The sequence below is a fragment of the Lupinus angustifolius genome, chromosome LG11 (assembly GCF_001865875.1).
Source record: "Lupinus angustifolius cultivar Tanjil chromosome LG11, LupAngTanjil_v1.0, whole genome shotgun sequence".
In the NCBI taxonomy this organism is placed as follows: Eukaryota; Viridiplantae; Streptophyta; class Magnoliopsida; order Fabales; family Fabaceae; genus Lupinus; species Lupinus angustifolius.
The window spans coordinates 1,505,714-1,528,600 of NC_032019.1; the positions used below are offsets into that span (position 1 = coordinate 1,505,714).

A 22,887-nucleotide genomic window follows, 5' to 3' on the forward strand; every position below is an offset into this window, starting at 1 on the left:
GATATTTCTTATCATAAGAACATTCATTAAGAGTATTTCCATTACAAAATATCAACTTCATTCTTTTTTTGTTTTCACACTATTGTATAATTTAATATATATTTCTATTAATTAAGGATGACATCTGCTCTTTTAACAACGACAAACATGATTCATCTTTTTATTTTGGTCCCACTAACTATTAAACAACATTACAACCTACTGCCCATTTCTTGTTCCTCCCTTTTTTTTTCTTTCTGTGGTTCACATTTTCTAGTATTTTTGTTTGCGGTTCATATTTCTCATAAGAATGACAAGAAGAATATTCTTTTTGAATTAATATATTTAATAAGAATCATATGGATGAAGAATGTTCTTATCTTTGTGCAAGAATGAGTTAAGAACATGATTGTCAAATACTAACAGCAGGGAAAGTTGTAAAAATTGTCTGCATGCCTGCCACTTTAATTAAATAGCTACTCTGCTAGTTCCGTTGATTAGTATTGCTGCTTTGTTGACAATTGATATCACATAGATTTGTGTAGACCAATCACATGTTAATCAAATATGGGTGTCCAATAAAGGTGTGCATCTGTTTGTGTTCAGATTTTTGAAATACATATGATGTTTAACTAAAATTCCAAATATAACTTTCAAATACAAAATTATTTGAAGCATATTAGACTACAAAGCTTGACCACATATAGTGTCATATGCTGGGAACTTGAGCAAACAGTGTTGGCATTTCAAACTTCAAAGCATGTTTGATCTGCTAGGGGCATGTTTAAAGGATTAACATAACCAGATCGACTAAATGTCAATTTGTGGCAAAGTAAAAGAAAACAAAATTCTAATAAAAAGGCAAGAAAGCACAATTTCTAAGCTTCTCAGCAGCCGCATGAAGTTGACTGCGATGGGTGTTGAATTAATGCAACACAAAAATGCACCGCAACACAACGCATTTTGACAACCATGGCAGTTTTTGATAGTGCTACTATCTCGTGCTATTGATGACATCGCAAATTCTTGCATGGATGGCCTTATTCTTAGCACCACTTGTAGACAATGCTACTCGCTGATATGCCCTATAACGTATCAGTAAATAGGAACTTAATTTTCGTAGCCAACAATTTTCAGTAGATGTCTTGTAAATTCAACCGTAAAGGGCTGAGCTTAATCTAAATAAGGATTTACATATTGGTTTAAGTGTTTTGAGATTGAAGGTTCAGATGTTCACTTGCATATTTTGATTAATTTGTTAAAGAAACTGTTTGTAATTGCCAAGGGTAACCCATAACCAAGTCTATTTTCATTGTTTAAGTCCATTTTCCTTGTTTTTAATTCACCAATTCGCATTAGACTACCAATAATTGGTTATAAAACATAAAATTAGGAACACATTCACATGAATATGTTTAACCAAAAAAAAGTACGGGTTGGATTCAAAATTTCACATTGCACTAAGTCATGTCTATGAAGGAGAAACCATATATCAGAAATTGAGAACAAATAAAATCATATTGTAAGAAGTTGTATAATTATATGAAACTTTCCTGGTACATATAATTATATGAAATGGAATAAAGGTAAATGAAAAATTGTTATTTGATTGATTACTTAGGAAGTGGTTGATGAAGGCCCAAGCTATCCACGTAGTTTCTAACCTCATCAGCTATCATGCGCCGCAACATCTCCATCATTCTGCTTTGCTCATTCACCATTTCATCATTCCCTTCTCTTCCTTCAACTTCTTCCTCTTCCTCTTCCTCTTCCTCCTCCTCTTCTTCTTCTTCCTCTTCCTCCGCCGTACCCGGTGGCAATAGGCTCAATGACGTTATCACATGAGAATTATTATTATTCTCCAGTGTTATCTTCTCTGAACCTAAACCTGAACCTGAACCCGAATCTTTATTCTCATAGGAGCATCTTTCCCTGCAAGGCCTCTTGAATGGATAATTATGATCCAATAAACCTATGTTGGAACGGAGGAGGAAGTCATTGGTGGTGCGCTTCTTTATAACCGCCGCGTCGGAATCCGAGGAAGAGGTTCCCTGAGCCAAACGACGGCGGCGGAGGGTGGAGTTCCAATGATTCTTTATAGCATTATCAGTGCGTCCTGGTAAGAGTCTTGAAATCGTGGCCCACCTGTTACCATGAAGCGCGTGGGCATCGATGATGATACTGTCCTCCGCAGGGGTAAATGGACGGTGCTTCACGTCGGGACTCAGCTGATTACACCACCGGAGACGGCACGACTTGCCGGAACGCCCTGGAATACTGGAACTGATCGCCGACCAGTTTCCGGGGCCGTGTCTCGCAACCAGCTTCAACAGCCTCGCATCCTCTTGTGGACTCCATGAACCTTTCACGCTATCTTCGCTGTTGAATTTGGACGTGGAGTTCATCATTTTCTTCTTCGCTAATAAAAAGAAATGAATGAATGTTAGGTGAACAAGACTAATAATATTTATAAGAATGTATCTTATAACGGTTCTTCTCTTATCTTTCTACCTAACTACTTTGCAGAACTAACCATATCTGGTTCCAACGTATTTGTTTCTGTTCTTTAACTTCTTCAGTTATGGTTAGGGTTTTAGTTTTCTCTTTCTCTATTTTAAATTGTTTTTTGGGTAGGTGGATGGAAGTTTAGTTTACAAGTGTGATTGTTGAGGGAATTGAGGTTTTATGAAGGGAATGGTGGATCTATAAGAGAGAGAAAATGGAACATTCATGATGGAGACAGTTATAACCTAATCTTTTTCTAATTTTTTGTGGTTTAATTAAGGATATATTTTGTTTTGTATGGAAATAATCTCTTCTAATATATATATAATTATTCATCACAATAAATATCACTTCGAAAAAGATTCTAAAATTTTAATTTATGACCTTTTTTCTTTAGTCAACATTCAGGGTACATAACCATATTTTCTAAACAAATTTGTTTTCGCTTTAAATATTAAGTTGTGTTATTTAATCATTTTAAAGTTGACTATATCTCTTAGAATAAAGTAAATTATTTATATCTCTTCTCACTAACATTTTATTTATTTTCTCTACACTCATCTTCCAAACTAACTTAGACTACAAAAAAGAGGGCAACTAATAGTTGTTTGCATTATAGTTGTCAAAATAACACCATTATTAAAATATTAGTTATTTGAATAGATTTTCTTCAGAGATTTGGTAGTTAGATTTATTTATCTTTAACCAAATCTGGTTATGGTTTAAATACTAGTTGCATGACCAAGAGTTTAAAGGGAGAGGTAGTTAGATGAAGTAGGATCATCTAAATAAGTTTGATTAATTGTAGCATAAATGTAGTAATAGATTAGGTTATTATTAATTATCATAAACTAAATATACTTTGTATCACTCTATGTACTATGAGTTTATGATTGGTCAAAAAAATATTTAATAATTAAATTCTAACTTAAATAAATATATTTTTTCTGACTAATCACATGTCCATAGGACATGAAGTGACATAAAGTGTGAGACAACATATGCATACAATAACAAATAGGATGGGAAGTCAAGATGAAAATGAAGGTGGAGCGGTTATTGAAGTAGTGACAGGTAGCTGGGGATCGGAGAGAATAATTTATAGATGAAATTTGTATGAATAAATGGAAGAGGCAAACAGATAGTTTTGGTAATTACATGTAGTTAATATAGTTAGACACGCATATAGTACAAAGTCTAGACTATAAATTAGAGGAGTTTTCAAACTTAAATAACTGTATTTAATTATTCAATAGCAAAAATTGTATCTCTTATTATTTTCATTATCTATCTATATTATAAATAAAGATAAAATATATATTATATGTGATTTTTATTTTCCTATTTTGCTCTTTACATTATTTTATTTCTACAAAAAAAAATCATATAATTTTAGATAACCACTACTAACACATTAACAATCTTTCACCTTAAATTGAATATAATAGTAAATACAAGAAACTATAATATAAAGTACACCGAACAACAAATTAAAATATATAAAAATGAAATACTTACTATCATAGACATGGACCAGCAAGCACAAAATATATGTCATCACACTAGTGTATAATAAAATAAAATATATAAAAATTGAATATTTAGTATCATAAAATACTGACTAACATACATACGAACATAGTAGTCTATAATAAAATATCTAGTATCTAGACAATTTTGTTAACATTATTAGATAAAAAAATATGAAGAGGGCCACCTATTCCAAACTTACTCCTCATCTAGCTACAATTCTATGGATATTTAATGATTTGGATATACTTACTAATTTAAACCATTGGATTTTTCTAAAATTGATGGTCAAGATGAAGAGCAAATTTAAAAAACTTACTTTGAATAAAGGATCCCTCCCCAAAAATATTAGGTATTAGAATAACTCTGCTTAAGATAATAAATATGGTGTGTTTCCTTCTTTTTCTTAACCATTGCACTTGTAAAATAATCAAAAATAAGAAATTAATATCTTGCACAAAACTTAGATATAAAATTTTGTGTGTACCAACAAAATAATTTCCATAAACATAACGATTATAATATATATTTGATTAGATGTCATTTTCTTTTATTATTTTTTAAAAAAAATCAATAGATTCCTTGAATATGTTTTAAATATTATATATTACTTATAAATCAATAATAGATATAGCTTTTAAATCATTTTCATGTTTAAGAAAGAGAATTTGTAAACCATTTTTATAATAAAATGATTTATTATTTCTCATATTCCAAAGCAAACCAGTCCAACTTATTCTAGCTAGCTACTGGTTAAGAATCACTTGGTTGGTTGATACAACTATACAAGTTAGACATACAAACTATAAAGGTTGTTGAAATATACATAATATATAACACCTAACTACACATAAATGTAGTTAGTTAGAATTGTGTGGTGAAATGGGGAGAAGTTGTTGGTTGAATAGACGTTGAATAGAAAAACAAATGTGAATAATAGTTATATCTTATAAGGTTTAAAGTGCTGAAAAAGGCTTAGAATATTGTATGCAAGTGCTCACTTTTTTTATTGTTGCAACCACAAGTGAATTTAAAATTTTAGATTCATAACCTAATAATTAAAATAGTTAAAGATACCAAAACTTAGCATTGCATATGGTTCGTAAGTTTTTCGAAGGACCAATTAGCTTTGGTTAAAGTGCTAAATTGCTAATAACGTGAAGGTTTAGAGACCTCACATGCCTAATAAAGTAAATGCGATGTTTATAAAGAGTCAAACGGATTAAAAGAAACCAATATAACAAAGTAAATGCATATGCTTAAAATTACGAAGTCTCGTTTGTACATACAAGGCACGTAATTCTGAACACAAGTTTCATAATAATATTAATGGGCTGTTTATAAAAATAATTTATTTTATAAAAATGTAATGTGCTTTGGTAATACCAGAAATGTTTAGGTTGACAATAGCTACGGTCAAAATAAACTTTAAAGTAATACGCACACGAAAAAACATGTCAGGAGGCTTTAATACAAGGAATAGTGGAATAACCCCGTCAGTGGGGGAAATTTAGTATTTTATACCATGGACTAATTCATTTAATACGAGATAAAATGGTAGAATATAGAATTTTATAGTCCGTACCAGCTGCACAAAAAAATGCCTCAACTAAACCAAAAAGGAAAAATTACAAAACTCTTATGATACAACCCAACCTGAAATTATTCTAATTTGAACCTCCACCTCCGCCAGAAAGAAGCAAAAGAAAAAATGCTACACCAAACTCCCACAACAAAGTCTGAGTAAAACTTTTAGTTGAAAAACTTGTTACATTTGGATACATGTCAGTAACTGCCACCCATGGCGGGCATGCCATAAGGAGGCATTGGTGGCATCCCGAGTCCTCCATCCATTGGAGGGGGAGGAGCAAAACCACCTCCCATTCCAGGCATTGGTGGTGCAGGTAAAGCAAGTGGCAACAGTTGAGCATACATGTTCTGCAATACAAAAAACATCTCTTTCAAATCAATGCTACTCTATTATGAGATGGAAATAGCACTTATCTAGAACTAACAATACTTAGCACTAAAATATAAGTTATACTAGAATTTAGGACAACAGCAGAAATGGCCAAAATAATAATTACCTGTTGTGCAACTACATCTTTTTCTTCGTTTTCTTTAGCCTTCACTTCTTTCTGTGCTTCAATTTTGTCCTTCACCAGTTCATCAACTTTGCCAGTGTACTCACGGATAAACTACAGCAAGAGGAGGATGGGTGAGAAAGTACAATAAAAGATAAGAACAAGTAAACCCATTAGTCAACCAAGTTTTGTTTCCATGGGTACCACAAAATAACACAACACCAACCACAAACGCTTCACATGCACCAAGGACTCGAGTGAATCTACTATTTTCCCCATTTATTATTTTTATCAACAGGAATCCTACTCTAGAAATCACAATATTTACCAAAAAGTAGTTAAAAAGATTGCTTAATACACCTACAAACAATCAAACTTTGCAAAGGTATTCAAATTCACTTGGTCAAAGGGGCATAAGATAGCCAGCATGACTGTATGGGAACACAATTAGGAAGAGAAGGAATTATCCAATTATCTGAGGAAGTTTTTGAAGCCTAGCCTCAGCAGGTTTTCATAAGATAACATACAAAAACATACATGTCTGCATGAGTAAAGGAGATACAAGTCAGTATCATAGAAGAAATGCAAACCTGCAAGAGATATGGGAATGCAAAGTCAATCATATTGTGAGTCCACACCAGCTCAAGAACAACGTCTGCCCGTATTAAATCATAGCAAACAAATAGACACGAAGCAAAGCATTCCTTCTTTCCCTGCATAAGCACGTGAAAAGAAAAATTAGAAAACGTAAAGTAGCAGAATAAATAGTTACAAAGTCTTGACAAAGAAAGAGGTATCAGTAATATGAAATAATTAAAGAAGAATGGGTAGTCCGAACTCCAAAAACTGTTCCCATACCCATACCAGGTACTATATGGTACAGGTACTTAATGGGGTACACACATGGGTTAATACCCATGCTCACTTGATGAGTAGGTTAACCTTATACTCCTCAACTCAAGTACAAGCCATTAGTCCAAGTAAAACACCAAGTTTTGCTACTAAGCTATTTGATTTTCTATTAAATGAAACAAACTACTATTTGACCTTCTATATATATTTTGCTTTGTTGAAATATTTTGTTGAAAATTGTAGTTAGAACATCGTGAAAAGTTTATATATCTTATGATATAATTACTCTACTATTTATGTTATCATATATCTATGTAATACAACCTACTGTAACCATACTCTGGATTTAGAAATTGTCACCCATATAAATGTGACTTTATGCAATAATCATGGTCAGGAAAAAGGATATAAAATAGCTATGTACATGAATACATATGCCTCCCTAGCCCAAAAAGAAAAGAATTTATTTACACCCCTCTAACTGCTAAACAAACATATTCATCAAGAACAAGAGTAAATCTAATCAAACAGGAATAAAGGATACTGCACGAAATTGAATTATGTATGGAGTCTGGGATTAAATTTGTACCTGATCAATGAAATAAACAAGCAACTCTTCAGCAAGCTCACGCTCACCAGATTGTGAGGCTGTCTCCATGGCATCTTTGTAAAGGTTATCCTTCTTTGACAAGGCAATGGACTGCTTCCACCTACCTGCCTTCTTGTAAATATAAGCAGCAACACGTCTCATCTCAAGTAGCTCATGTTTTTCAATCTGCATCATATAATAATAACCTATTAGGTTTCTACAATTGAAACTGAAAGTTAACAATAAATGAAATGCAGCTCACCTTTTGTGCAAGGCCTATTTGATCGAAGTTATCATGCAAATCAATCGACTCACGCAATCTATCATAATCTTCCTCCTCAACATATATCTCGTTCAAGGCTTCATTAACAGCAGATACATTGTTGCTCTGAACTGCAACCATGTAAGGCTTCACAAGACGGAGGTGGCCAGCCTATAGTGCAATACAGGGAAGATAACCACCAGTATTATATCTAGCAAGTAATAAGCTATGATCTAAAGAATTCTTTGCCACTATAAATGCTACCTTTCTCATGATGTCAACAACACGTGCATGGTCCACACGAAGTGCAAGGACATTGAGAACATCATTGATAAGATCAGGATGCTCTTGCAAATAGAAGTGAACAGCCTTGTAATACAACTCCACATTAGCAACTTTCGCAATAACATCTTTGAATTGCATGTGATCCCATGCTTCGGGTGAATGGTTCATGATGGTAGTTGCAGCATTATCAAACTCATCATATTGGATATACAAATAGGTTAATTCTTTCCAATGCTGTTGTTCATCACAGGCTCTTATGAGTTTTGGAATATTGAGGCGGGTTGAGAATAGTTTGATATGCTCCATAAGCTTCTCAGGGCGGTATCTAGCATACAGAACACCTAACTCAGTGAAGATGCCCATATGTGCCCGTTCTAACCCTAAACCACTTTCCATGAGAGATATTAGCTCATTGAAGCAGCCTCTATTTTGGTAATATTCACTGACCTCTTCCAAGTCATCCACCTAAAAAACGGGGGAAATACACAGTACGCAGCAAAAAGTCAACAAGCCTATTCCCACTAGGTGGCAACATAAAGCTCATGTAAGAAGTGCAGAATTCTTCCAACATTATATGTTCACATCATACTTTAAGGGATATTTGTTCATCATTACATGCTGAAGATTCAGATTACTCAAACTCTAAACTTAAATATGTCGGTATCAGAAATCACGAATAACTTCCTAATTTATGCTTTACTTCAAATTATATGTGAAGTTCATTAAAAAAAGAGATCAAAATATTACCTGAATAATAATGTTGAGCCCACATATCTGGGCCAAACGAAACTCCTCTGCATCAACACAAGCAAAGCAAACTTCCTTCCAGGTTTTCGAGCTATTGGCTTTCCTTGCTGCATCAACAGCACCTTGGAACTGTTTTAACTTGACCAGCGTTATAGCCAATTTAGCCCAGTTAGATATAAAAGCAAATATGATTTTTGCAGCCTCATATAATTCTTCATCATACAACCGGTCACCAACATTTTGAAGATTAGCAACATTGGGCATAAGAATGAACTCTTCAATGTCACTAAGCCTATCAATCTTTGCATACGCATAAATAAGCTCACTGTCCACCTTCGGTTCTTTAGCCTTCTGTCTTACCATCAGCAAGTATTTTACCAAGTCATGGTAAACATCAGAGTCTTCAGCAGCACGGATAACATCCAAATATTGTGTGGCGTCATCTGCTCGTATAAATGACTCAATTGCATCACTTAATAGCCCTTCCCTGAGTTGCGCCTTGGCCACCTGACTCCAAACAGCATCTTCTTCAACTCTGAAAGCAAACTCCACAGCTCTATCAATGCTATGAACATTGTCTAACAATACATCAACTGCTTGAACGTTCAAGTTGAACTTCTTGAAAATTGCATATGCTTCCTCATATAACTGAGCTTCTACAGCCATTTCTCCAACAGCAGGTCCATCAAAATTATCCAGTCTATTAATATAATCCATAACTCTGGATTGATCAGCCTTAATCGCTGTCAAAATTAGAAGATTCTGCAAATTAAAGTTCCCACTGAATGCAGAATTCTGAAGCACAATTTTCTCAAGAAGTTCGATCAATTCATGAGGAAGATCAGCTGTCATGAAAGCCTTAACAGCTGCAGAAACTTGTTCAGGGCTATTGCTTTCAGGCAAGGCAGTAGAGACAACCTGGTCAATGAGTTGCCTTCTGTACTCATTATCAGGATCAAGAACTTTGGCCCATAGATCACCATCCATTCTCTCAACAACATATCTGTGAATACAGTATAAGCATGTAAGCGTTGAATTCAAGAAAATTGATATTGTGCAAGAAATACTACATATACACTACAAACCTTGCTAGCAGTTTGAACAAAGAGTTTCTGTTCGCGACATTGATAAGTTCATCATCACATTGTCCTCTCTGGTAAGCTAATACTGCCAAGGTGGGGTCACGTTTCTCACAGTACTTGCCAACAACTCGAGAATCATAGTATGGATTGGTTGTGAGAAAATGTTCTGTGTTGTTATTGCTATCAATGATAATTTTACCCAGTGCATTGTGAACATGTACATCCTGACTTCCCTCGCTTACAAGATGTTCCAAGAATTGTGTAAGCAAACGAAGCCGATTCCTGCATACCAACAAAACATGGGATAAAAATCAGAAACATGAAAGCAAAGAAAAATACATAGGATTAGAGGACAGGCACCACCTCTTCTCACATTCCTCCACAAGGGGCTCCACTGGCAGTAAAGAACGAACAGAAAGAATCAAGCCTTTGATAAAATCTTCAGGACACTCATCATCTAGCAGCTGCCCAACAACTAAAGGAGCATTCCCAGGGTTCACCTATAAAGCAAAGAACAATGTTCTGATAGGGGCAGAGGGAAGGGTATTGATAGCACTCATGTGATAAGCAAGGCCTATGATGTTACCTTCTGAACATAACCTTCAACGTAACGAAGCATGTTGTTTGTGTATAGATAGTGTGTTAGATCTGGAACAAATCCGAAACGGTCACAAACATTAATTAAAGGCCGTGCATCTGGAAGCTTAGCCTCCATTAGAAAATTTTTCGTTTTCTCCGGATCGTAGAAATTTGATTCTCTTGTCACACGCTCGACCTCTTTGATTTGACCAGTCTTCGCTGCTGCCTCAATGTACTTGAAGTGAACGTCAGGATCCTCACTATCCAATATTAATCAGAGAAGCAAATATTAGCAGAAATACAATGAAAAGTATGCTCGGTACAAATGTGGCCAATGGCCAACAGATACAAAACAGGAGTTCTTACAAAATGAAACAATTACCTGGAACTCAAATATGACCCAAGAAAAAAGTACAGTCCTTCATATGACCTAAACTGCTCAAAAAGTTTTATGCAGCCATCAACGCCCAATTGTTCACAATATTCTTTAGCAACCTGGACAGGCATAAGTAAGCTTAGTTATCAGATAATTATTAATAAGTTCCAAGTTAGAGAATACAATAACACTTCCATACCTGCACAATTAACTGCAGATTGCCTTTAAGATTGGCTATCAATAGATCTTTCATGCACTCTAATGCCCATTCTTGTGACAGAGTACCAAAAAACTCTACAAGTGACTGTAATGATCGCACAATGAGTAACTATTTAAAAAATCAAATAATTTTGAAACAGATAAAAGCAATCAGGGACACAAACCTGAGTCTCAATTGCATGTGTATTTACAATCGCACGTTTTATATCGGACAAATCTGTGTAATGCTGCACCAAAAATAATGCAATCAACAAAGAGTATGACTTCAAGCTTAAAGTAGGTTAAGTGTAAGAATAGAACACATTTGGCAAGCCATTACTTGCAAAGCTCGCACGTAAAGTCCAGCTTTTTCACAAAGTTGTGCAATACGAGGACGGTCATAATGGCTGAACATGCCATTAGCCAAAATCGCGTCAGCAACATTGGGGAAAGTCACCAGATTTATCTCCAACACCTGAAAAACAGTTCACATGAAGATTGTTTCACGTCGAAAAAAATGACTGGGAGCAGAATGCCCATAACAAATGAGAAATAAATGCCACAACCTTCGTCTGAAGGAATCCATGTTCCGGTAGATTCGGCTTTAGAACATCTAGGAGAAAGGCAGTTGCCTCACGGATCAGGTTTCTCTGAGTGGAAAAAATAACCAAAATGAAAATGACAACGTCAGTTTGGGCTATAAATTAATGACCATGAAACTAGAATATTAAATTGCTACTGATCACAATTGCTTAATCACAGTAGATAATCAACCTGTAGAAACAGATCGGTTATTGTGTTGTAATCAACTGGGCAACCGCCCTCCATTTGAGACATCATTAATGCAAAATTAACAGCACCCTGCAAATTAAAATGAAAATATGGTAACTAGTAGAATTTTTTTCAACAGAACAAATGGTGTCACACATTGGCAAATTAACATACAGATATTGCTTAAAAAGCAAACATTTAAATTAAATTAATTAAACACGATAAACGGTGAGGTTTCTCACACACCTGAGGATCGGTCCGAAGAATTGTTTGCAAAAGGAAGAGGTAGTCAGGCGTGTACCCAACCTATAGCAAGAAATAAGTTATGGGAAATTTCAGACCAGATGTTTCAAGTAAAATAAAAGATCAATATGTGCAATGCAAGTAATGCTCCACATGGTATCATTGAATTGAAGTATCTTATGAACCAAACATCAAAATTCTTTAATAACCTGCTTAGAGTAGATCAGAATTTTATCAAACTCCCTCCTCTCAGCAAATGCAGCAACAACTTTCGGAGTAGCTCTAGCTTTGATATATATTTTCAGAGCAAGATCATTGTCTACAGTCTGCAGGAGAGCATATTCATGAAAAATAACAGAAATAAACCATTGCATAATACACAAAATGGAGGAGAAGTAGTAGCCCATCAAGCAAACAAATAGAAGGACAAAAGTAAAATAAAAAGAAATAGCAGAACAATTTTATATTCGTCCAATTTATTAATGCAACCCAACCTTAACAAGATCTCCTAGCTCCTCACTGCACTCGAGCTTGTCCTCTGCCAACCAATTTTCCAACAGATTTTTCTTGTTCTGGTTCACAACCAACCGAGACAATTCTATTGACTCAAAGGCATTCAGCTTTCCCCTTGTCAAAAGTGTTCCAAAATACTGCAAAAGAGGAGGAGTTTGCCCAGCTTGGACAGGAACACTCTGCCAATAGAAAAAATAACATTTTAAACAATCCAATTGTTCAAACAAAAGGAGGCAACACAAAGGCAAACAGTTTAATAATCCTTTATCCCCCAACCGCCAAAGATGACAGCATTTGGAAATAAAGCAGAAAGAGCATGAATGTTTTTTTAAACAGATACATCATATCAAGAAACCTGAAATTTAGCAACTGTGTCGGGTGTACGAAGGATTCCTTGTGGAGATTCAGCAGCAAGCTCAGCTGCTTCTTTATACTTTGTTTGGGCAAACAGTTCATGGAAACGTTCGACTACCTGTAATATAACAAGGCATGTCATCATCTCTATGAATAAAAGAACCAAAAAATGTGACACCAATAAAACACAATTTCTTAAGAAGCCAACAAACTAAACAATCAAATAATCAATTTCATTTTTTACAAAATATTGAAAATGGATAATGACAAGTAAATTGCAATCATTGTATCGATGATGTATACGACTAAAGGAGCAACAGATTTCCAGCATAAATCATCAACTTCACTGACATAATCTCCATCACCCCAAGCAATTGTCTTTTACGAACATGAAATAAAATAACTACAAAAAAAGGTTTACATTGAAAAACAGAACCAATTACAGCTAAAACAGAAACAAAATATTAGTAAGGAAAGGAAATTCCTGTCAAACACTTAAGAAATAAACAGAACCAATTACAGCTAAAAGAAAAATTAGAAATAAAATTATTACACATCTATTGCAAATGTTCAACCAAACTTCACGCATGCTAGCACATGGCACTTATACAAAGCCAAAAAAGATAAACAAACAATACATCCAAATTCCCTGAGGATGAAATATTATTTTTATTATTAAAGTTGAGTTCTAAACAAAATTGACATACCAGTTTCTCAGCGCCAGGAAGATTTCCTCTTTTGGCAAGATTAACTGCTAGCTCCAAATTATTTAACTGTGATAATAACCATATCAATATTTTAAAATGCCATTTCATTTCCCAATTTACATCATTAAGGTGATAACCAGAAACTTACTTGACCACTGACAAAGTTCACGATGGTTTGTTCATTAACAGTAGCCAATAACACCTGCCCTCTCCTGTTGATAGCATAAAAGCCTCCAGCTGATGTAGCTTCTGATGTCAAAAATATAGGATCTGGACTAATTCTGTTCCTATATACTGCAGTAGCTGTCTCCAAATCATAAACAAATAGTAGGCCAAGTTTGGTAATGACATAAATCAAACTGTATTTATGGGATATCTGCCAAAAACAAAGCAGGAGTCAAATATCTGCACTGTTTATAGAATGAACAACAAACATTAGCAACTTCAATACCTGCATGGCAACTGGAAAGTCATCGGCAAAATCTGGTGGGAAGAAAAGATCTGCTTGTTTCTTTGTAAATGATGGCTTCCCTGCCAACAAAATTGAGAAGTTAAACTCCAGAAGGATGAGTATTTTATCACAGGTGATACAATGATACTATAGTTTAATTGCGCAATATCCCCATCCATCTTTGAAAGCCCGGACTGATTTCAATACAACATTTCACTGATTTATGAATTAGCTACCGATACAAGTGAAATTTAACAAATTTGACTGTTTTGTCTACCTCCGAATTTCATGGCTAAACACATCCATTTTTACAATTGAAAATCCAACATAAATCCATCACAATTGACAGAGAAAAATTAAGTTGGTCACAAAATTAAGAAAATTTCGTAACAATGATAAACATGAAAATATGGCCTATTAACAATAATACTGTTATGTAATACAATTCATTTAAGTTAATAGCAATAATGAGTAGCCTGCTTCATAGTGCTACACGGTCACTGCAACTCATCCTTCAACAAATCGAAGTGTATGAACTAGTTACTTTCTATGCATGCATTTTAAATTGCAACCAAAGGGGCCACTCTCGTCAATCATAAGATCATACAACCTCTGGTTATAAATAAAGCCTAGGACAAATAAGTTGGCAATACAAGACAAATTTGCATAACAGCCAAGTTGCCAGTAGAGTACGTATATAAGAGATCAATGTGAATGATATAAAACATATGCAGACCTGGCTGTGCCCCCAACTCAATAACATGCAACTTTGATATAACTTGACCAGCATTAAGTGTCTTTGAGGCAAAAGAAATCAAAACAGAAGGATTTTCATTCCCAGGAACCTGTTCAAAGAACACAGTTAAATTTTACCAAGAACATAGTGGCATAGTGTGGTAGTGTACAATTATTAAAGCAATATTAACTAAATAATAATTACAGGAAATTGAACACAATGAAGAGAAAACGAACTTTAAATTGGGCAAATGATGCAGCATGAGCTTCAAGAGCCTGACTCCGCTGCTGATCCACAGAGAAAAGTTGCATGCTTCCTTTAACCAACTGTGGCCTCTATAACACAAAATTATGGACAAATAAGCCAAACTACATCAGACAAGTGGAAATCATAGTAAAAAGATAGTAACATTAAAATAATTATACACAGATAAAGCTGGCAGAAACAATATAATAAAGACAAGCAAATATAGCTAAATGAAAAAACTAAAGTATAGTTTAAATGTATTTCATCATGATAGCCCGATTTAATAGCCTTAATAGGCATCAGAGAAGTACCTCAGGGGAACCAGGAGCAATGCCAATCAAGACCAACCATTTTTCTGTAGGGTCACATCGATAATTAATTATCTGGTTGTTCGCCAAATTCGCAGTTCTATCAAACATCTTTACAGGTTCAGAGTCTCCTACAGGTTACATATATAAAAAACCATATAGTGGTCAACAATTTGTAGATAAGCTACGAGCACAGTGAACAATAATGTGTAAAATGAAATGAACATTGGAACAGAAATATTGAGTTAAGCATGTTATCATTATCTCACCTTCAATCGACCAGTGGTATACAGAGGTCTGTGTTACGAGACCTAATATCTTGGGGCTAATCCACTTCCAGAAGACTACCTACACATGAAAAATTAAGGGGGTATACTACAACAATTAACAAAGTCATCCTTCATTCGTTATGGCTTATTATGTTACAGTACATGCGTCCTTGTACATGATAGTTACCTGCTCAGGCATCTGATATGACTTTATCTTTGCTTTAAGCTCAATATTAAATATTTGTAGGTGATCCTGAGTTGTCCCTTGGAGTTGGGCTTCACAAAAATAGTGTAGCTTGTAAGGGAAGATGACTCGGACAAGTAAATAATATTTGAAATGCAGCACCAACAGAAGCACATAGGATAATCAACTGAGAACTTCAAATTTGGCAATGGTTGGGAGCCAGTGAACATTATATTATAGGCCATCTTCAATACTGATTTATTAATTATTTTATTTTAACTGCTCCAAACATGATCAAGCATTGACAGCACAAAAGTAAATGCTTCTAATAGGACTTCTGTGAAATTGGGGATTGATATTGACTTGAGAGAATCACACCCTAACAGCTAGCCAGATAGCCATTGTGGTGGAAGAGCCCAAGGCCATATTAACTCTACCTCCAATGAGGGACTCGAGTCTCATACCAATTGCATGATAAATTAAAAAAACAGAAAGCGTGGAAAATACTATCATATTCATTGCATTAAGTGTGTGTTTAGATTAGCTTATTTATGTTTAAATTAGCCTAAAATCCAAATTAAGCATAGATTCTAAAAACTTGTTTTTTTACTAAGGCAGTGTTTGGTACAGGGAATGTTTTGAAAAAATTAGAAAGGAAAAGCAACATTGCCAAGGAAAATACTTTTTTTACTTGGGAAGGTGAGATTCCTATGTTTGGAAGAAAAAATAGAAAAATGCTCAGCAAAGCAACATTCTCAAGAACATTAAACTTCAAAAGAAGTGGGAATGTTGGATTCCCACCTTTTTAGATGGGAAAGATAGATTTCCATGGGAATGTTAAACTTTTTATATGAAATGACTCACACGCCCTCCTCTTTCTAGCCTCTTAATTTTAATCAAGGATATTTTTATAAATGTAATCACATTCCCAAAAACGTTTTATAAGAAGAAATAAGGCAACCAAACATGACACATGGAACTTACTCAGGTATTCACCAGCATAACATTCTCGGGAATGTGCTAAAAACATTCTTTCTACCAAACACATTCTTTCTAACAAATGCCACCTAAGAATTAATCTCCTCCAAAAAACTAGGAGAAATGAAGTCCATATATCTTCAAGAAACCTCACTCTCCTCCTTTTTTTTACAAAAATTGAGAATATATTCATAGTTTACACCCCCAAGCACAGTATCTTTCTAATTTCTGCCTAAATAAATAGTTCCTTATCTATAAGAGTCCTCGCTTGTAGAAGAGTGACAACAACAAATCCTTAGTCCCACTAGGTGAGGTCACTAAATGGACCGAGCACACCATAATGCTCAATCATATTTCATGTCCATTGACGCGTTGATCTCTAAATCTTTCCTAATCAATTCGCTCACGGTTTTTCTTGCCCCATGCCTTTAAAATTGGACTAACCTCCATTTGATCTATTATCCTTACTAGGATTTCTAATGGTCTCCTCCACACATACCCAAACCACACAAGGCATGATTCTACAATCATTTCTACAATAGGAGAGGGCATAACTTTCCCCCAAATGAATTGATTCCTAATTATATCTTGTCTTGTGCCCACTCATTCAACACAACAACCTGGTCATCAGGGAAGTAATCGACGGGCAGAAAACCAAAAAAACAGCATTGGTCGGAGTCTTGCTCAACAAAGACGCAATATCATGCATGGAGTAGATATACCATGGACAGTTAGATGTGATCGTGTACTTCAGGTCAAATTAGTCAAAATTAATCAATGCAGTTTGTTTCATTTCATCCCAACAGTCTCATCAGTAAAATACTAAAAACAATAAAGGCTAGAACAAAAAGGAATTTAAGCTTAATATTAAAAGAAATCAAGCTTCCAACAAATTTTATTATCTATAATGCTGATGCATATGGAATCCATAATATTACAAAAGACATACCCTACCTTTCAAAGCAAGGATTCTAGAATTCGGATTCATAAGAGCAGAGTCCGCTGTGATAGGCCTCCTCAAGGGCTGATTTGGCATGGTCATATCAATGATAACCACGCTATTCTGCGGAGCCGTTTCCCGAACACAAATATACTTATCCGATTCCATCGTCACATGCGTGAAAGTGATGAATTGTGGATTGATGCCAATACTCGGCAACTACAATCACAAGTCAGATAACAAAAATCAGATCACTCGACTCACCATCGTGCAAAATATCGCATAGGAAACATTGAACGAATAAGCTTCACAATATCAAGTTCATATGAAAACATAAAAAATACTCAGATCTGCGCAAAACTTGATAGTAACCAAACTTGCAACGTAATGAAATTTGAAATCGGAAAGTATAATCGCAAAACATAAATACTTATCAACAAAGCAACTCTTATTCTGTTCTAAAATCCATAACTAGAACTAGAACTAGAACAATGAATTCAGCTCAGAAAACGCTGAAGAAACAAAAGAAGGAAAATGATAACTCACAGTTAAGGCTTCTTTCATGGAGATCGGAGCGTTCGCAGCCGCCATGGTGGCTTAGATCGAGGAACTTCAAATCGAGGATTTGGATCTGCGATTGGTTCTTCAATGGAGTATGGAAGAGTGACGAGAAGAAAAAAAGCGGCTGTGGAGAATTTAAATAAGTGCGATATCTGAGAAGAGAAGAAGAGAAGATTTGGACACTCTTCCTTTTAAGCAAAGAAAAATAGAAGAGAAACAGTGGAAATTGAATTCCGTATGAAATGGCGAGACGATATGAGGAAGAGATATAATATCTCGTTTTTTTCTTTCTGGGCAAATATCTCGTCCTCAGTTTAGGCAATAAAATGAATTTAGGAATAGTTTAAATAAATAATAAAAAATCAGTGTATAATATATATGCATGATATTATTTTGTTTCCTGCATGTATAATATAAGTGTATAATTTAGGATTATTTTCGTATTTGAGGTAATTCTATCTGAACCGGGAATATTACAAGTATGTAAATTAACTCTCCCAACTAATATTTTTCTCATTCACAAGACTCGAACTTGAAACTTTGTTTCATATATGTACTACTTAACTCAATGATATAGGGAGAGATAATAAAATATAAATAATAAGTTTAATAATATAATTATTATTATATTGTTTATATTTAAGATTTAATAATAATTAAATATATATAATATAAATCACACTCTAAAAAATTCTACATTTTTCTTACTTTAAATTTCAGGTCAGACACTTGTGCAAAAAACAAACGAACACTTCAGGTAGAAGATAGTGCAACGCAGTGGAGAGACGTGTTTGTTCGTGTTGATGTGCCTTATGTGATGGCTTTGTTATGGTTAATTTCTACCCGTTGGATCTCACCATCGTGATGACAATTTAAAATTGTTATTAGCAACAAAAAAACATGATTTAAAATTATCCGAGGTCATTCATAAGATGATTTTCTTAAAAATAATAATGAAAATTTTCAATATTAATTGTTAGGTTGATGTTGACGAATAAGAAAAATATATGCAAAATCAAAATATTAGCATCACGCAAAACAATCAATTACTCATCCACTTTATGGCTTCATTATAGTCAAAGGCAATAGCACACCAATATGAATACTCATCCACTTTCGTATTAGAGACTTAATTTATCTGAAGGTAAACTCAATCATCTATATAACAAGTGATCATAACTTAAAATGGAAGAAATGGAAAAGTCATGATCAATTAATACAAAGATAAAGATTTATATCACTAAGATATATAAAAAATTCAAGTCAGATACTATATATTTTCCTACAAATTCTATTATATCGTAAGCAATGTGTTAGAGTGATATTTTATTATTTTACAAGTAACATATTTATCACATTACTTCATTACCTACATTCAAACAAAATTTTGGGTATGCTTGAATTTCTCTTGTTTTGAATTTGAATTTGGATTTAGTGAAATGACCTGATAGGGAATCCCGTGATAAACGTTCAATACTTCTTTGATTTCTTTCTTGGTTCCTTCACTGGTTTGATGTACTAGCTTCATCTGTAATCAAGACTCAAGACAACTATTGATAGAGTCAAACCCATGTTAGTGTTGTCTTTTCCAAGAACTCATATCAATGCTATTAATGAGATAGAAAGATGTTTTGTGCTGATCATAGGCCACTTATCTATTTATTATACAAATGCATATGCATAGTAGTTTTCCCATCATTGGAGCTACTAGCCTTGTAAAACGTTTTAATTTATATACTTGTACATAATATCCTAGTTTCATGTTCTGTCAACCTCCGAGGATGTCATGGGAATTAATTACAAAACCATATGTTTATACACTTGTTCAATGTGCAAAACCATATGTTTTTTTCAATCTTCACTCTTACGCATATGTTTAATTACAAATTATGAATTCAAAGTTCAATGTGCAAAAACATTCAGAATTGATTTTAGTAGTAGGGATGAAGATGATGCTACTATGCATACTGAGATCTTGGAACTAACTATTAAGTAAGATCCTCTCCGGCCGGCGTCCATGAGAATATCCAGTGTGTTGCGGAAGACCAGATGGGCTCTTAGCTGCCTTTCAAGATGGCAAATCTTTCCAGTAAGCTATAAGCTTTGCAAAAGTAAAATTAGTACGAATCATTAAATTCTGACTTATTGTATCACTCAAACAAAGACACTTCTCGGCCTTGAATCATGATTGCCGTTGCTATTTTTACTCAAATAATTCATGTCTCAAACTATAAAAAAAAAGACAGGTGTTTAAGTGGGTTCAGGATATACTTTATTTTGTTTATTAATGCTACAATGAATAGTGTCAGCACACAAGAAATTCCCGTTTAAGTACTTCGTAGCTTTGACAAAAAGGTATGTAACAATATTTAATTAAAAAAATGTGCTGATTTATCAATAACAAATACCTTGTTCACTTGCTAACTAAATAAAATACATCCACCCATTTGAGAAGGGAAGGGGAGATAAATTATGAATTATAAAAATTCAGCAACCTTGCTTCATGGAAGAATTCTTCAACTCTTCCTTGATCTACAAGTTAGTACTTGATCAAATATGTAATCTGGATTAACCTGAACTTTGTCAATCCTTAACTATATGTAATGTTGGATAGTAGTAACAGAACAAACAAATAAATAATAAATAGAACTTTGTGGTCAGAATCGCCTCTAAAGAAGCATCTCGCATGGCAGCACTTAATACTCATGCTACCATTTGTTCCTGCTGTTCTATGTACAGCTGCTCTACCCATGGTGGAAGCATCTCTTTACTGAGATCATATTGCTGCTGCTGCTGCTGCTTCTTCTCAGCACCAAATCTCTCCGACCTATCTCTAACCAATGAATGAACCCATGGCACATCTGGCTCAACAAGTTCTGATTGTGCCATAGGGGATGATACCCCATTGTTTCTGAACCCAAATGAAGCAGATTTCCTCAGCTTGCTCAATTCATCTTCGTTTACACCCCAGTCCAGCTTCCCAGTCGGGGAACCCCAATCTGAAAGGGCAGAGGACTGCCTACAGGAGGGGCTGGAGGGTGAAGACAGCCCAAGATGGTTTGCTGCAGCACCACGATCAATGAAACTCTGGCTTCGCCTCGCGAAGGCAGCAGACCTAGAATTCATTGTTGCTGCTGCGACAGCAGCCGATGAGTCAAACCCGTATGGTGAGGATTTATACACAGGAGAGGAAGGCATGTTGTTGGATGGATAACTTGCGCGAAGGTGGTTCATGTTTTGGCGCGTCTGAAGGGTGTTTAGAGTTTGCATCTGTGTGGATGTTGAAGGTTGTACAGAAAGTCCATGTAGCTGAGATAATGTAGAAGCATCAGCAGATGCTAACAGCTCATCAAGGTTAGTTGGATGCAAATCACCCATCCGTCTTCGGAAGGATGGGGAAGAAATTCTAGCAATCTCTTCAATCAATTGCTGCTGCTGCTGCTGTTGACAAGCGTGGCTAGGACTTCCTAGGCCGAGCAGTTCCATCTCGAAATCGAGATCCCTGGCACTCAAAGCAGCCTTCAGCTGGCTACTCGGAAGCTGCAATGATGATAGATTAAGGTTGGTTTGGTTCTGCCACATGTTTCCACTCTTGGGAGATGAAGCTGCCAAAGTTGACATTGGTGGTGTTGAAACAGTTGACATGGGCAATGACGAACTGAGACACAATGGACTCATTAGTGTCATGTCAGGTGCACTAGCTGAATAGGATTTTGGTGAAGGCATCGCTGAACCAGTGGAAGCATACACAGGGCGCAACTCTTCAGGTTTGTGAGCAAAAAAGCAGACCTTTCTATTGCAGCCAGTCTCATCCTTGCAAAGCCTTGTCCGGTATTGTGCAGGATGTAGCCAGGACTCAAAAACACCATGTGCATACTCACAGGAATCTCCCTTTTGGCAGGCCCCCTTGCGAAACTCAGGGCAGGGAACACAACTGTAAGGGTATTTCCACTGGTTTGATGTACTAGCTTCATCTGTAATCAAGACTCAAGACAACTATTGATAGAGTCAAACCCATGTTAGTGTTGTCTTTTCCAAGAACTCATATCAATGCTATTAATGAGATAGAAAGATGTTTTGTGCTGATCATAGGCCACTTATCTATTTATTATACAAATGCATATGCATAGTAGTTTTCCCATCATTGGAGCTACTAGCCTTGTAAAACGTTTTAATTTATATACTTGTACATAATATCCTAGTTTCATGTTCTGTCAACCTCCGAGGATGTCATGGGAATTAATTACAAAACCATATGTTTATACACTTGTTCAATGTGCAAAACCATATGTTTTTTTCAATCTTCACTCTTACGCATATGTTTAATTACAAATTATGAATTCAAAGTTCAATGTGCAAAAACATTCAGAATTGATTTTAGTAGTAGGGATGAAGATGATGCTACTATGCATACTGAGATCTTGGAACTAACTATTAAGTAAGATCCTCTCCGGCCGGCGTCCATGAGAATATCCAGTGTGTTGCGGAAGACCAGATGGGCTCTTAGCTGCCTTTCAAGATGGCAAATCTTTCCAGTAAGCTATAAGCTTTGCAAAAG

At 35.1% G+C, this 22,887-nt stretch overlaps 3 protein-coding genes across 3 annotated transcripts; all 3 read right to left on the reverse strand.

The window, feature by feature from the left end:
• Positions 1,584-2,634, reverse strand: LOC109359179 (transcriptional activator Myb-like). The gene has a single exon (XM_019603747.1). The coding sequence runs from the start codon at positions 2,385-2,387 to the stop codon at positions 1,593-1,595; it is 795 nt and encodes a 264-aa protein (XP_019459292.1). The 5' UTR covers positions 2,388-2,634; the 3' UTR covers positions 1,584-1,592.
• On the reverse strand, positions 5,499-18,621 carry LOC109360352 (clathrin heavy chain 1-like). The gene is made up of 30 exons (XM_019605167.1): positions 18,315-18,621; positions 17,783-17,987; positions 15,854-15,942; positions 15,667-15,745; positions 15,401-15,528; positions 15,080-15,178; positions 14,844-14,952; positions 14,108-14,187; positions 13,805-14,032; positions 13,657-13,722; positions 12,951-13,067; positions 12,577-12,774; positions 12,292-12,408; positions 12,086-12,145; positions 11,843-11,929; positions 11,635-11,718; positions 11,409-11,543; positions 11,254-11,316; positions 11,070-11,174; positions 10,877-10,989; positions 10,502-10,754; positions 10,279-10,415; positions 9,919-10,197; positions 8,834-9,836; positions 8,066-8,551; positions 7,802-7,972; positions 7,540-7,725; positions 6,689-6,811; positions 6,102-6,212; positions 5,499-5,952 (listed from the first exon to the last, which is right to left on the reverse strand). Exons 1-30 carry the CDS (start codon positions 18,357-18,359, stop codon positions 5,800-5,802), a joined length of 5,109 nt encoding a protein of 1,702 aa, XP_019460712.1. The 5' UTR covers positions 18,360-18,621; the 3' UTR covers positions 5,499-5,799.
• LOC109359623 (zinc finger CCCH domain-containing protein 29-like) lies at positions 20,876-22,647 on the reverse strand. Its single transcript, XM_019604324.1, has 2 exons — positions 22,644-22,647; positions 20,876-22,303 (listed from the first exon to the last, which is right to left on the reverse strand). The coding sequence occupies exons 1-2, from the start codon at positions 22,645-22,647 to the stop codon at positions 21,033-21,035; spliced, it is 1,275 nt and encodes a 424-aa protein (XP_019459869.1). The 3' UTR covers positions 20,876-21,032.

Bases quoted from the DNA above. Each gene is read 5' to 3' on its own strand.
- LOC109359179 (XM_019603747.1), bottom strand. From the start codon at position 2,387: ATGATGAACTCCACGTCCAAATTCAACAGCGAAGATAGCGTGAAAGGT.
- LOC109360352 (XM_019605167.1), bottom strand. From the start codon at position 18,359: ATGGCGGCTGCGAACGCTCCGATCTCCATGAAAGAAGCCTTAACT. The intron at 13,723-13,804 runs GTAAGTTTCTGG...TTATTATCACAG, and splicing joins TGAACTTTGTCAGTGGTCAA to TTAAATAATTTGGAGCTAGC. The intron at 7,973-8,065 runs GTAGCATTTATA...ATTGCACTATAG, and splicing joins TTGTTGACATCATGAGAAAG to GCTGGCCACCTCCGTCTTGT.